We start from the raw sequence: 16,281 nt of genomic DNA on the forward strand, positions 1-16,281 counted from the left end.
TATTGGTGAAAGTTCATTAATTTTTGTGTAAATTTGGGTATTTTTTCAACCTTTAAGGATTGCTTAGAATGGTTCTCTTTGAAAATAATTTTGTTGTAATCACAGAGGATGGTGTTTTTGTTTGTTTTATTCTTTATTTATTTTTTGGAGAAATTAGTTTCCTGAGGAGATGAAAGACAGTCAATGTTATGGCTCTAAGTAGAAATTTAATGTGATTATACTAAATTTGTTTAATTCAAATGTTCTCTTCTGCAGAAAAAATTAGTTAAAGAAAAAGAAAGAAGGTGATAGTTTTGGGCATTTGGAGATGAATGTCAGGTTCTTTTTTTAGGTAACTCTTAGGGCAAATGAAGTATTTCACATTGATGAATAGTATATGAGTCTTGAGTCAAAAAATAGTCAATTGTTGTTAGCTGTGGCATTTTTAGTTTAGAGAACTTGAGGTGCCTTTTCATTATTTTAGATTTTCCCTAAAAGAACAAGGTATTAAATGTAAAAAAGCCTCACAAATATGTGGTAAGATCAGTATTTCAATTTATAACCCTTTTCAAGTGCAAATATTTGAAATAGATTATGTAGATTTATGAACCTGATTCTAGTTGGTAGAAACCTACTATGGCCTTCCAGACAGAATTGTTTTTAATTTAATTGGTGTCAGTTAATTTAATGGGTGTTAATTCTATGCTGGCCCTTCTTCAAAGAAGAAAATTTACAGCCTTTCTCAGTAACCTTTTCCATTTTTAAAAGACTCTTATCTTTTTATCAGGATTGGTGTATATATACTTTAGAATTCTTTAGCTTTTGTGGGAAGGAGAATCAAACTATTGGGTTAGAATATTGTCATCATGGATAATGTCATGTATTCTCATTTAGGGCAAAATCTTTTACTAAAGATGAAGTCTCATACACTCATATACTAATCTTTTCCTCTTGTAGGTTAAAGCAGCAACTGGTGAAGAAGTATTAGCTGAGGACCTTGGCGGTGCTGACCTGCATTGCAGGTAAAATTGAGAACCCATCATAAAAATCATTCCATCTAAATGCTAGCCCTGCCAAAACAGATGGCTACAAATCTTGTCTCTGATGCTTTGTGTCTAAAACCAATTCCTGATGTTATAAGAGCTGCATTCCTAAGAAAATCAGCTGGTTTACTGTAGTAAAGGGAAAGAGTTATTTACATTTGAACAGAGTAACTTCAATCTCCAAAAGGTTCAGTAAACCTTCTATCCGTGATGCATTTGCTTTGTAGGACATTCAGCTCTTTTAGGAAGCAAGAGAATGACAATGGGAAGATAAGCAATGAATCACTTTTTTTTTTTGTGAAACAGTAACTTCATGTATGTAGAGTTCCACTACCAAAAAGAATCTTTTGGACATCTCACTCTTTTTTTTAAAAGCATTTTATTTGTTTTCTAATTATTTGCAATAGTAGTATCTACATTTTTTGTAAGGTTTTGGATTTTATAACCCCCCCTCCTCCCCACACACAGAAGACTGTCTATTTCCATGCTATACATTGATCGAAATTGAATGTGTTATAAGAGTAAACATAAGAATTAAACATGAACCCCCACCCCAAGAAGATGAGAAACCGAGAGAGAGAGAGAGAGAGAGAGAGAGAGAGAGAGAGAGAGAGAGAGAGAAATATATTTAAGTATGTGTTCAGATTCTAATGGCTCTGTCTCTGGGGTGAGTTGCTTTCCCTATCATAAGTCCACCAAAGAAATTGCTTCAGTATTTTTCCCACAGTTGCTATTACTAGCTATACCTCCACTCTATTCCTCCTCACTCTCATTTATTCTATTCTCTTTTTCTCCTTTCATTCCTGACCCTATCTAAAAGTGTGTTGTATCTGAATACCCTCTCCTTCAATCTTCCCTCTCTTCTATCACCTATTCCTCCCTTCCCCCTTTATCCTATCCCTTTCTTCTCATTTTTCTCTAGGGTAAGATATGATTTCCTTACCCTATTAAGTATGTTTGTTATTTCTTCTCTGAGCCATTTCTGATGAGAATGAAAGCTCACTCATTCCCCCTTGCCTTCCCCCTTTCCACTCCATTGAAAAAGCTTTTTTAAATTTTCTTTTATTTTTTAATTCTCATTTTGTACAAATGTTTTTTTTTACATTAATAAAATATTCTTGTTTAAGAGTAAACAAAATACCCCTCCCCCCATGAATATAGACTTGTATAGACTTGCTTGGGTGATAAAGTAAAGAGGACAGAAAAAAAATTAAAATAAAAAAAAATAATAGTAATAATTGTAGGTATGGCCAGGTGGAGCAATGGACGAAGCACCAGCCCTGGAGCCACGAGCACCCAAGCCCACATCTGGCCCCGTACAACCAACAGTCATCCAACCGTGTGAACATACAAGCTACCCAATCCCCACTGCCCTGCAAAAACCAAAAAGAAGGATAAAAAAGACCCAAAATAAAATGAAATAGTAATCATAGTAGGGGTGGCTGGGTGGCAGACAGAGCATTGGCCCTTGAGCCAGGAGCACCTGAGTACAAATCCGGCCTCAGACAGCCAAAGATCACCCTGCTGTGCGCCCCCAGGCAGGCCACCCAGCCCCATTTGCCCTGCACCCTACCCTAAATAATAGTAATAAAAAATGTGCTTCAGTCTTTTTTCTAACACCAACAACTCTGTCATGGGTGGATCACATTCTTTATGGTAAGTCCATTGTAAAAGTTGCTTCTATATTTTTCCAACGTTGCCATTGCTGCTTGCAACTCCCTCCTTTCTTATTTCTCCACTACCATGTACTATATTTTCTTTTTCCTTTCACTCTGACTCTGCTGTAGGGTCACTAAGTGGTGCAGCAGACAGATCCCTGGTCCTGGGGCCAAGAAGCCCTGAGCCCCCATACCACCCCTTAGGCCCAGAATCCACCTGGCCCTATGGTTCTGGACAGGCCTTCCAATCCCAGCCCCTTGCAAGAAGTAAAAAAGAAAATGTGTTATATCTGACCACTCTCCCCCCATGGTCCATCCTCTCCGCTATCATTCACATCCCACCCCTTCTGCTCCCCCCTCCTTCTTACTCCAGATGCCTATACCCCATTGAGTATATATGCTGTTTCCTCTCCTAGCCACCTCTGATGAGAGCAAAGGTTCCCTCATTCCCCCTTGCCTCCCCCCTTCCATATCATTGCAATAGCTCATTGTAATAAAGAAAAATCTTATTATGTGAAATATCTTGGACTATTCCCCCTCTCCTTTTTCTTTCTCCCATTACATTTCCCTTCTTTTCTATTGACTACATTTTTACACCATATTTTATCTTCGAATTCAGCTTTCTCCTGTGCTTCAACTATAAAAGCTCCCTCTACCTACTCTATTAACTGAGAAGGTTCATATGAGTATTATCAGTGTCATTTTTCTATACAGGAATACATGCAGTTCATCATCATTAAGTCTCTCATATTTTCCCCTTCTCCTCCAATCTCTATGCTTTACCTGAGTCCTGTATCTGAAGATCAAACCTTTTGTTCAGCTCTGGCCATTCCAAAAGGAACATTTGAAATTCCCCTGGTTCATTGAAAGTCCATCTTTTTCCCTGGAAGAGGACATTCAGCCTTGCTGGGTAGTTCATTCTTGGCTGCATTCTAAGCTCTTTTACCTTCCGGTATATTATATTCCAAGCCCTACGAGCTTCCAATGTAGTTGCTGCTAAGTCCTGTGTGATCCTGACTGCAGCTCCACGATATTTGAATTGTGTCCTTCTGGCTGCTTGTAATATTTTCTCTTTGACTTGGGAGTTCTGGAACTTGGCTATAATATTCCTAGGGGTTGGTTTTTTGGGATCTCTTTCTTGGGGGGGATCGGTGGATTCTCTCCATTTCTATTTTGCCCTCTGCTTCTAGAATATCAGGGCAATTTTCCTGTAGTAATTCTTTGAAAATGATGTCAAGGCTCTTTTCCTGATCATGACTTTCAGGTATTCCAATCATTTTTAAATTATCTTTCCTAAGTCTGTTTTCCATATCAGTTGCTTTTTCAATGAGATATTTCACATTTTCTTCTAATTTTTCATTTTTTTGGTTTTGAAGTATTGGTTCCTGATTTCTGGTAAATTCATCAATCTCCCTGAATTCTGTTCTTTGTCTGAAGGATTTGTTCTCCTCAGAGAGTTTTCTTATCTCTTTTTCCATCTGGCCAATTTTGCTTTTTAAGGCATTCTTTTCCTCAATAACTTTTTGAACTGTTTTATCCATTTGACCTATGCTGGTTTTTAGCATGCTATTTTCTTCAGCATTTTTTTGGATTTCCTTGACTAAGCTGCTGACTTCATTTTCATGTTTTTCCTGCATCTCTCTCCTTTCTTTTCCCAGTTTTTCTTCCAACTCTCTCATTTGATTTTCAAAGTCTTTTTTGAGCTCTGTCATAGCCTGAGCCCAATTTCTGTTTTTCTTGGAGTCTTTAGATGCAGGAACTTGTGCTTCCTCATTTTCAGACTAAGTGTTTTGATCCTTCTTGGGCTCATATGCAAAATATTTTTCAATGGTCTTCCTCTTATTTCTCTGCTTGCTCATTTTTCCAGCCTGGGCCTGGTTTTGGGGTACTTCCTGAGCTTTTGGAACATTCCCACAAGGGTCTCAATGTGTGAGGCTCTGTCCTCCCTCCTGGTCTGTGAATGACCATAAGCGTCCCCCCTCTTCCACGGGGCTGAAGTGGGGGGGGCCCTGCTGTTCTATGGGGGGGGTCTAGACTGCGATCAGGATCTGAATGTGGTCAGAGCCCCAGAGTCCTGTTCCAGAGGCAGAGGACAGAGCTCTGCAGTCTCTCTTCACTCCCCTCCCTCAGCTCAATGGGCTCATGCCCTGCGGTTCCTGCTCACCGGCTCCGCCTGCTTCTGTTTCCTGATCTGGGCTGCTGAAAGACCAAGCTGCTCGGTGTGTGCCCTGAGGGCTGGGCTCGCTTTGGCAGAGGTCCCTCACTGTTCCCCCACTTTGTGTGCAGTGCTCCCCAGGGTGCAGCTCAGGAGACTACCCCGCTGCATGAGCCCCAGCTCCCAGCGCCCTGGGGCTGCCTCCAGGAGGCTGAAGTTCTTTGCTCTGGTGGGCCACCCCTCTGGCAGGCCGCCCCTCTGACCCCAGGGAACAGAGCCTTTCTGCTCTTTTCCAGGTTACCTTGAGTAGGAGAACTCCCTCACTGGGTCCCTTTGTGGGTTCTGTCTCTGGAAAGTTTAGTTAGAGTCCTCAATTTCAAGTTTTATCAGAGAGTGCCTAAGACTTGACCCCTTCTTGTCGCCATCTTGGCTCTGCCCCCCAAAAGCTTTTTTTCTTGACTCTTATGTGAAATTTCTTAGCTTCTTCTTCATGTACTTTCCCTTCCTCCCAGTACTTTCTTTTATCACCCACTGACTCCATCTTTTTACTATATTATACGATTATATTCTGCTCCTTCCTATGTCCAGTCTATATATGCTTCTTCTAACAGCTCTTATAAATGGGAATGTTAATATGAGTTATCAAGATCTTCTTCCCATGCAGGAATATAAACAGTTGAATATCATTAAGTTCCTCATAGTTTGTCCTTCTCTTCCACCCCCTCCCTCTATGGTTCACCAGAATCCTGTACTTGGAGATCAAACTTTCTCTTCAGCTCTGGTTGTTTCAATAGGAAAGTTTGAAAGTCCTGTTTCATTGAAAGTTCATCTTTTTCCCCTGAAAGAGGATGTTCAGTTTTGCTGGGTAGTTGATTCTTGGTTGTAAACCAAGATCTTTTGCCTTCTGGAATATCATATTCCAATCCCTGTGCGCTCTTAATGTAGATGCTGCCAGATCCTGTGTGATCCTGACTATGTATCCTCGGTAGTCGAATTGTTTGTTTCTGGCAACTTTTAGAATTTTCTCTTTGATTTGGGGAGTTTTGGAATTTGGCCATAATATTCCTGGAAGTTTTTCTTTTGGGATCTCTTTCAGGAGGTGACTGGTGAATTCTCTCGATTTCTATTTTTATCCTCTGCCTCTAGGATGTCAGGGCAATTTTGCTGTATTATTTCTTGAAAAATGAAGTCTAGGCTCTTTTCCTTTTTGTGGCTTTCAGATAGCCCAGTAATTTTTAAATTATTTCTTCTGGATCTATTTTCGAGGTAGGTTTTTTTTTCCAGTGAGATATTTCACATTTTCTTTTAATTTTTGGCTTTTTTCTTCCTGATTTCCTGCAAAGTCATCAGCTTCCTTTAGTTCCATTCTGCATTTGAAGGAGTTATTTTCTTTAGAGAGCTTTTTTATCTCCTTTTCCAACTGGTAAGTTCTGCTCTTTAAGGCATTCTTCTCCTCATTTGCCTTTTGTTTTGCTTTTTCCATTAGACCTAAACTGGTTTTTAATATATTATTTTCTTCAGTATTTTTTGTACATCTTTCACCAAACTGTTGATTTGGTTTTCATGATTTTTCTGCACTGCTCTCATTTTTCCTCCTGATTTTTTGTCCACTTCCCTTAATTGCTTTTCAAAGTCTTTTTTTGAACTCATCCATAGTCTGAGCCCATTTTCTATTTCTCTTGGAGGTTTTGGATATGAAAGCTTTGCTTTTGTCCTCATCTGAGCATATGTTTTGATCTTCCATAGAACTAAAGTAATTCTCTTTGGTCAAATTCTGTTGTTTACTCATTTCCTCAGCCCAAGACACCACTTTTCCAAGGCTTTGGGTTTTGTTTGTTTTTTTGGGACACCCCACTGGGACCTTTACTCCTCCAAGGTCTTATGCTCACTTGCCTGTGCTTTGATATGTAGATGGCCTCTGTACTTCCCTTTGCCCTGGAGCTGTAAGGAGGGGTCCTGCTTGGTTACTTAGTATGGAAGCCCAAACTGCAACCTGGATCTGAATGTAGGCTAACACCAGAGTCCTACCCTGAGGGAGAGCACAGAAATTTCTGCAGTCTTCCCTGACCCCTTATCATCTCTTGGGGTGTAGGCTTTCTCCAGATTCTCGATGCAGAATGCCAGTACTCCTCACTCCACACTTGTTCTGGTGTAGCAGAGTTCTCTCCCTGCCCCTTCAAACTGTTGCTGATGATTTCTGGGCTGGGCTGGGCTGGGCTGGCCTGTGCTTGGGCCACGGCTTTTTTTCCAACTCCCTGTCCTGGTGAAACACACCTTTTCCAAGGTACTTCTGAGTTATCTTGAACTGGGAAAATGTATCACTCAGTCTTTCTATGCGTTCTGCCCCTCTAAATTTTGACTAGATCATAATTTGTTGGCTTTTGGAGTTTTTGGGGGGAAGGCATTCCTGGGAAATGCTGCCTTCATGCTGCCATATTGGCTGTGCCCCCCCCCCCCCCCACATCTTACCCTTTTTTTTAGAAAGATTTTATTTATTTGAATTTTACAATCCCCCCCCCATTCTTGCTTCCCTCCCCCCCCCCACAGAAGACATTCTGTTAGTCTTTACATTGGTTCCATGTTATACATTGAGCTCAGTTAAATGTGATGACAGAGAAAGCATATCCTTAAGGAAGAAAAATAAAGTATGAGATAGTAAAGTTACATAATAATATAGTATTTTTTTTCTAATTTGACAGTAATAGTCTTTGGTCTTTGTTCAAAGTCCATAATTCTTTTTCTGGATACAGATGGTATTCTCCATTGCAGATAGCCCCAAATTTGGACATCTTACTCTTAAGGGAAACTATTTCAGATTTGTTCATTTATCATTTCTTGAGCCTTTGTTGATGTTTTGCACATTATAAGGTACTGTGGAACTTCAGAGGAAGTTGAGAACGTTGTTTCTACTTCATAGAATTTATGATTAAATTAGGTAAGTAATATGTACATAAATGTCTGAAACAACGAAATAAAAGTTACAAAGTAACTGTATCTTTAGGACCTGAAAAGTCTCCTAAACTACTGGACCTCACTTTCCTCATACCTAAAATGACTTAGCTGGACTAGGTAATCTTTGGGATCCATTTCAACCCTAATGTTGTTTAAGTTTGTAATATCTTACCAAATGGTGCTGAAGGGAATTGTCTGTCATGAGTGCAGAATGAAGAAATGATCAGAATGGAGCCAGGTTAATCAGGGAAGGCTTGAAAGAAGTTAAGTCTTGAACCAGATATTAAAGGAATGAATACATTTGTTTTGGCAGAATGGAAAAAGAATGGAATGTCAGATGAGGGAAAGGCAAGTGAGCAAAGACACCAAGACAGGAAGGAAAAAAAAATGTGTGAGATTGACCAATCAGGGACTCAGCATAATTGAATCTTCTATAAATGGCATTATAGAGTTTATGAAGTACTTTATAATCATAATCTTTTTGGGCAAATTCAGATAATTTTATCCCAACTTTACAAATGAGGAATGGGAAATCATAGAAGTTGAATGACTTTGCTGTGTCAGAGACTAAATTTGAATCCATCTCTCCTATTCCAAGTCTAATGCTCTATCCACCATGCCAATCATTATCTCTAAGAGATAGCTTAGATTCAGAAAAATTAGGAGTTAAAAAGGACCTCAGAATCCATGTAGTCCAGGTGAAACCCGAACCAGATTGATCTCTTCAGTGTGTTTAATAAATGTTCACCCTATTTTTACTTAAAGGCCTCCAGTGAAGGAGAAGATATTGTGTACCAGGAGGTGGACTCCTTTTGGGTGGCTTTAGTTGTTTTTCTTTTAAATTTTTTTGATTGTTTGAAAAAAATTGTTTTTTGATGTTTTTTCTTTTTTTTCTTTATTGCATCTCAGTGACTCTGTCTTGCTAGCTTTAATTGTTAAGTTGTTTTTCCTTGTATTTTATCCTAGAAGCAAAACTGAGCTTCTTGAATTTATTGATTAGGGGAGAGAGATGGTTAGATCTATGCTTTAGAAATACCTTTCTAGATTGAAGAGGGGAGATATTGAAAGATTGGAGGATCAATTAGGCTCAAATAATCTAGGTGAGAAATGAGGAGAGCCTAAACTATGGTGGTGACCATGTGATTGGAAAGATGGGAATGGATGCAAGATACATTATAGAGTAGTAGTTCTTTTTTTTTTTAATTTTACTCATTTAAGGCTGATCTGGGCTGCTGAAAGACCAAGCTGCTCGGTGTGTGCCCTGAGGGCTGGGCTCGCTTTGGCAGAGGTCCCTCACTGTTCCCCCACTTTGTGTGCAGTGCTCCCCAGGGTGCAGCTCAGGAGACTACCCCGCTGCATGAGCCCCAGCTCCCAGCGCCCTGGGGCTGCCTCCAGGAGGCTGAAGTTCTTTGCTCTGGCGGGCCACCCCTCTGGCAGGCCGCCCCTCTGACCCCAGGGAACAGAGCCTTTCTGCTCTTTTCCAGGTTACCTTGAGTAGGAGAACTCCCTCACTGGGTCCCTTTGTTAAGTGATTTGCCTAAGGTCACACAGTTAGGCAATTATTAAGTGTTTGAAACTGGGTTTGAACTCAGGTCCTCCTGACTCCAGGGCTAGTGTTCTATTCACTATGCTACCTAACTGTCCCCAGAAGTAGTTCTTTACCTTTTTTGTTTTTTAATTTTTTTTTTTTTTGTGTGTGGTGGATCCGCAGCTAGTCAGGCTCACAGAAGCTGGGGGGAAAATCCTGAATGTATCTCCACCCCCTTCAAGGGAAAAGAGCATCTGAGTTCTGTGCAAAACAAGTAAAGTACAGAAGAAAAGGAAGAAAAAAGAAAAGGGAGTGATGATGCTCAAAACCAGAGCTTTCTGCCCTCCCCCCTTTAAATTGTAAGGGGAGAGGGGCTGCACTGGGTGATACTAACTTGAGGGGAGGCAGAAGGACTGCAGCAGGTCTGATTATAGTCATAGCTTGGGACTTAGGAGTAAGCACTCTGGAAGAGATAGGGACAGCAACTGAGATGAGGGTGTTGTTGCTACAAAATTGAGAGGTCTGATGACTCTGGTCAGCCTTGCTAATGAAGCCCAGCTGCCAAAGGGAGATTCTATCTCAGAAAATTTTTGTGTCCATATTCATAAATGACAAATATTGTATTTTATGTAGAAGCACTTTTTTTCCTGTCAGAGTTCACAGATATCTTCTAACTTTCTTTAAAAAAGGAAGAGTCAATAAGATTTAGTAACTGATTAGATGTGTCAGATGACAAAGAAAGAAAGAAGAGTTGGCAATGACTCTGAGGTTGTGAATTTGAATGTTGAGAAGGATTGAGGTGTGTTTAGTAGAAATACAGAGGTTAGGAAGTGGAAAAATGTGTTGGGGATAGTTAAAATGACTTCAAGCAGCAAATTTACAGAGATGCTAAGAAAACAGGAAGGATGCATAGGATATCCTTACTAGAACTGGGTCAAGAGAGAGGTCCTGGAGTTTTTCTCACAGAGAGAGGTGAGTTCATTCAAGGGTGAACTGGAGTTTTTAAGTAGGAGAGGGTGGTGGATTCATTAGAAGGGGGTTGGAGGTTAAACCCCCTGAGAAGTCTCTTGTGGTGCCTAGTCCACTCCCATTGGTACTGGAAAGTCTACTTGGCCTTGTTCTGTGTCAGATTTCACTTCTGACATCAAATAATGTCAACTGTATTGGAATTGGCCTCTAAGCTGTGAACAGCTGGAGTTGAACAGAGTTGGCTAGAGACAGGGATCAAATAGAAGTTTAATTAATTTCAGGGTGGAAAAATGGCCCTTGCAAGTAGAAGTGGGGGGGGGAAGGGCTTCTCTTGCTGGGGGAAAGGTAGAGTTTATATAAATAAATCACTAGTGGGCTGAACCATTACATAATCTCTTTTAGGTCTTGAGTTGCTGTTCCCATTTGTGGTGTTCCTGGGCCCTATGGGAACAGTTGATTGTCTCAAGTCTTGGGGTTGCAATTGCTCTATGGAGCATAGAATCAGAGGTCTGTGATGGGAAGAGGAGTGCAGTATTATATGTTATGTCAAGAGATGTGATGAATGTTGGCTCCTAGGTCCTTGGGAAATAGGGGGAACTAAAATAATTTGCTCAGTGAGCACCTGGGGCTGGTCAAAGCAATCTACTTTGCCAGAGGAAGAGGTTGTCCAGAGTGCAAAGGATTGTTTTTATGCCACAGTCTACCTGTTGGGTCTTAGCTCTGGGAAATAGATTGTCTCCAAAGTATTTTGAAAATATAAATGCTACTATATATCAGTTTATATTTTTGATACTAGAGGCAATAAGAAACTACTGGGATTTATTGAATATTGATGAGTAATGTAATCAGCTCAACTCTTTTTTATTTTTTTTATTTTTTTAGTTTTTGCAAGGCAATGGGGTTAAGTGGCTTTCCCAAGGCCACACAGCTAGGTAATTATTAAGTGTCTGAGGCCGGATTTGCACTCAGGTACTCCTGACTCCAGGGCCGGTGCTCTATCCACTACGCCACCCAGCTGCCCCAGTCAGCTCAACTCTTTAAGAAAAATCATTTTGGTAACTGAGGAGCTTAAATTGAGTTGGAAATGACGATGTAGGGATATCAGTTAGGAGACTGTTGTAGAAGGAGAGGTTGTAAAAGTCTGAATGAGGGCTGCTTTTTGAGTGGAAAGAAGGGAATGTTGGTGAGAGATAGTGTCAAAGTAGAAATGACAGTTTTTGGGGACTTACTGAACTTGTGGAATGAGAGAGAGTAAGAAGTCAAGGATGCCTCTGGTGTTTTGAACCTAGGCACTGGAAGCTTGATGGTGTTCCTGACAGAAATGGGGAAGTAGTTCTTTAACATTCCTCAGTAACTATAACTTATTTCTAGTTTTAGTGATCCTAAAAGTCTTTTTTTTCTGATTGAAAGAGTATTGTTGGGGTGGCTAGGTGGCACAGTGGATAAAGGACCGGCCCTGGAGTCAGGAGTACCTGGGTTCAAATCCGGTCTCAGATACTTATTATATTATTATCTAGCCGTGTGGCCTTAGGCAAGCCACTTAACCCCATTTGCCTTGCAAAAACCTAAAAAAAAAAAAAAAAAAAGGAAAGAGTATTGTTTATTCAATGATCTTTAAAGTGTGTTTCTTTTCTTTTTTAAAATTAAAATTTTTTTGTTTTTGTACAAATGATAATTTTTTTATACATTACTAAAATATTCTTGTTTAAGAGTAAACATAATACCCTCCCCCCAAAATATAGACCCTCATGAGCAATAAAGGAAAGAGAAAAAATAAAAATAGAAATAATAATTTAAAAATGTGCTTCAGTCTGTGTTCCAACACCACCAGCTCTGTTGTGGGTGGATCACATTCTTTATGATAAGTCCATCACAAAAGCTACTTCCATATTTTTCCACTGTTGCCATTGCTGATTGTAACTCCCTCCATTCATACTTCCTCACTACCATATACTGTATTTTCTCTCTCCTTTCACTCTGTCCCTCTTCTTAATGTGCTGTAAGGTAGCTGAGTAGCACAGAAGACTGATCACAGGCCCTGGGTCAAGAGATCCTTGAGCCCATATACCATCCCTAAGGCCCAGCAACCACCTAGTCCAGTGGTTGTTCCTAAAGGTCTTAAAGGACCAAACCCAAACTTAGTTACTTGCCCTTGATTCCATCTGATATATGTGTCTTCTAGAACTCTAAATTGTCAATGAGTTCCTTGTGTATCCACATATAAATCTTTTTTTCACATTTAAAAAAATTTTCTCCCTAATCTCACTTCCCTCCCCCACCCCCCACTCCCCATCTCCCACAGAAGACAGTCTGATTGTCTTTACATTGTTTATATGCTATACATTGATCAAAATTGAATGTGTTGAGAGAAAAATCATATCCTTAAGGAAAAAGTAAAATATAAGAGATAGCAAAATTACATAGTAAGATAACTTTTTTTAAAATTAAAGATAATAGTCTTTGATCTTTGTTTAAACTCTACAATTCTTTCTTTCGATATAGATAGTATTCTCCATCGCAGATAGCCTAAAATTGTCCCTGATTGTTGCAATGATGAAGTGAGCAAGTCTATTAAGGTTGATCATCAGTTGCTGTTAGGGTGTATAATGTTCTTGTTCTGCTCATCTTGCTCAGCATCAGTTCATGCAAATCCTTCCAGGCTTCTTTGAATTCTCATCCCTCCTGGTTTCTAATAGAACAATAGTATTTCATAACATACACTTAGCACAATTTGTTCAGTCATTCCTCAATTAAAGGACATTCACTTAATTTCTAATTCTTTGCTACCACAAACAGGGCTGCTATGAATATTTTTGTACAAGTGATGTTTTTACCCTTTTTCATGATCTCTTCAGGGTATAGACACAATAGTGGTATTGCTGGTTCAAAAGGTACGCACATTTTTGTTGCCCTTTGGGTGTAGTTCCAAATTACTTTCCAGAAAGGCTGGATGAGTTCACAGCTCCACCAACAATATAATAGTGTCCCAGATTTCCCACAACCCTTCCAACAATGATCATTATCCTTTCTGTTCATATTGACGAGTCTGAGAGGTGTGAGGTAGTACCCCAGAGATGCTTTAATTTGCATTTCTCTAACCAGTAATGATTTAGAACAATTTTTCATATGACTATGGATCACTTTGATTTCCTCATCTTTAAATTACCTCTGCATATCCTTGATCATTTGTCAGTTGGGGAATGGCTTTTCATCCCTCCTCTTAAAAAACTTAAATTCTGTAGAATTTAACAACATGTATTAACGTGTAGCGACTAAATATGCAATAAATGGTGAACAACGCAAATAAAAAAAGGAATTCTTTGAGGTTCTAGGTTAGGACAAAATGCACTAAAAAGAGGGGGAATGTCATTGTCACAGATACAAGAGATTGAGTGCCATTTGTGTGCTTGAGAGAATGCAGTTTTGGCTGGGCTGGAGAATGCAAGGAGGGAAATATGGTATGAAGAAGCTGGAAATATAGGTCGAGGCAAAGTTGCAAAGAGCTTTAATAATAGGGGATGTTTATACAGTTTATCTCAAAAATCTTAGTTTAGTTTTAAGATTAACTATATTTGATTCTGGAGGTGAAAGACTTGTTTTTTTTTTAAATAAATTTGACTCAGTTCTCCATATATTTTAGAAATGAGTCCTTTGTCAGAAACACTAATTGTAAAAATTGCTTCCCAATTTACTACATTCCTTTTGATTTTTTTTTGTAGTTTTGTTTGTGCAAAAGCTTTTTAATTTAATGTAATCCAAATTATCTAATTTGTTTTTAATGATGTTCTCCATCTCTTCCTTGATCATAAACTGCTTCCCTTTCCATAGATCTGTCAGGTAAACTATTGCTTGATGTCCTAGTTTGCTTATAACATTGTCTTTTATGTTTAAATCCTATACCCACTTTGATCTTATCTTGGTATAGGATGTTAGATGTTGGATCTAATCTAAGTTTCCAATTTTCCCAATTTTCTTCTATCAAAGAGAGAGCTTTTTATCCTGGAAGCTGGACTCTTTGGGTTTATCAAAAAGCAGATTACTATAATCATTTCCTGCTATTTCTTTTGCACCCAGTCTATTCCACTGATTGACCACTCTATTTCTTAGCTGATACCAGACAGTTTTGATGACTGATGCTTTATAATAAAATTTTTATATCGGTAGGGCTAAGCCACCTTCTTTTGCATTTTTTCATTAAATCCCTGGAAATTCTTTTTATTTCTCAATATGAATTTTCTTATAATTTTCTAGTTCATTAAAGTAAGTTTATAGAATTTTTATTGGGAGGGCACTAAATAAGTAGTTTAATTTAGGTAGAATTGTCATTTTTATATTAGCTTGGCCTATCCATGAGCAGTTGATATTTGCCCAGTTATTTAAATCTGATTTTATTTGTGTGAGAAGTGTTTTGTAGTTGTTTACATAGAGTTTTTGAGACTGCCTTGGCAGGTAGACTCTCAAGTATTTTATATTGTCTGATGTTACTTTGAATGGAAATTCTCTTTCTAGCTCTTGCTGCTGTATCTTGCTGGTAATATATAGAATTGCGGAGGATTTATGAGGGTTTATTTTATATCCTGCTACTTTGCTATTTCTAGTAATTTTTTAGATGATTTTTTTAATATTCTCTAGGTATACCTTCATGTCATCTGCAAAGAGTGAGAGTTTTGTTTCTTCCTTCCCAATTCTAATTACTTCCATTTCTTTTTCTTTTTCTTGTTGCTGAAGCTAACATTTCTAACACAATATTGAATTGTAGTGGTGATAATGGGCATTGTTGTTTCACCACTGATCTTATTGGGAATGCTACTAGCTTATTCCCAATTGCATGTAATGCTTGTTGATGGTTTTAGATAGATGCTGCTAACCATTCTAAGGAACAATCCATTTATTTATTCCTATATTCTCTAGTGTTTTTAGTAGGAATGGGTGCTGTATTTTGTCAAAGGCTTTTTCAACATCTGTTGAGATAATCATATGATTTCTGATAGGTTTGTTATTGTTATAGTCGATTATACTAAGTTTCCCTAATATTGAACCAATCCAGCATTCCTGGGATAAATCCTGCCTGGTCATAGTGTATTATCTTAGTGATGACTTGCTATAATTGCTTTGCTAAGATTTTATTTAAGATTTATCTTAAATTCTATAGTCTGTTTTCATTAGGGAGATATTCCATCTGTATTCATTAGGGAGATAGGTCTATAATTTTCTTTCCCTGTTTTGACTCTTCAGTTTACGTAAGCACCATATTGGTGTCATAGAAAGAGTTTTAGGCAGAGTTCTGTCTTCATCTGTTTTTCCAAAGAGTTTATATAGAATTGGAGCCAATTGTTTCTTAAATGCTTGATAGAATTCACTTGTGAATCCAACTGGCCCTGGAGATTTTTCCTTAGAGAGTTCAATAATGGCTTGTTGAAATTCTTTTTCTGAGATTGGGTTATTTAGGTATTTATTTCCTCTTCATTTAACTTGGGTGACTTATGTTTTTGTAAATATTCATGCAGTTCTTAGATTATCAAATTTATTGGCATACAATTGGGCAAAATAATTACAAATTATTACTTTAATTTCTTCCTCATTGATGGTGAGTTTACCTTTTTCATTTATGATACTAGCAATTTGGTTTTCTTCTTTCTTTTTTTTAATCAAATTAACCAGAGATTTATCAACTTTATTGTTTTTTTTTCATAAAACTAACTCTTGGTTTTATTTATTAGTTCAATGGTTTTCTTGCTTTCGATTTTATTAATTTCTCCTTTAACTTTTAGAATTTCTAATCAGGTATTTAATTGAGGGGTTTTTAATTTGTTCTTTATTTTTTTAGTTGTGTTTAGTTCATTGATTTCTTCTTTCTCTAATTTATTCATGTAAGCATTTAAAGATATAACACTTGACAACTGCCTTGACTGTATCCCATAAGTTTTGGTATTTTGTCTCATTATTGTTATTATCTAGGATGAAGTCAGTTATTTCTATAATTTATTGTTTGATCCA

The 16,281-nt window shown here is 38.2% G+C and overlaps 1 protein-coding gene across 1 annotated transcript in view; it reads left to right on the forward strand.

The window, feature by feature from the left end:
- The window catches only part of MCCC2 (methylcrotonyl-CoA carboxylase subunit 2), a 95,274-nt gene that overhangs the window by 39,364 nt on the left and 39,629 nt on the right, over nucleotides 1-16,281 (forward strand). Inside the window, exon 8 of the mRNA XM_074207688.1 lies at nucleotides 937-1,001. Within this exon, the coding sequence (XP_074063789.1) occupies nucleotides 937-1,001 (65 nt within the window). The remainder of the gene's footprint in view (nucleotides 1-936; nucleotides 1,002-16,281) is intronic.

The sequence above is a fragment of the Macrotis lagotis genome, chromosome X (assembly GCF_037893015.1).
Source record: "Macrotis lagotis isolate mMagLag1 chromosome X, bilby.v1.9.chrom.fasta, whole genome shotgun sequence".
NCBI classification, from domain to species: domain Eukaryota; kingdom Metazoa; phylum Chordata; class Mammalia; order Peramelemorphia; family Peramelidae; genus Macrotis; species Macrotis lagotis.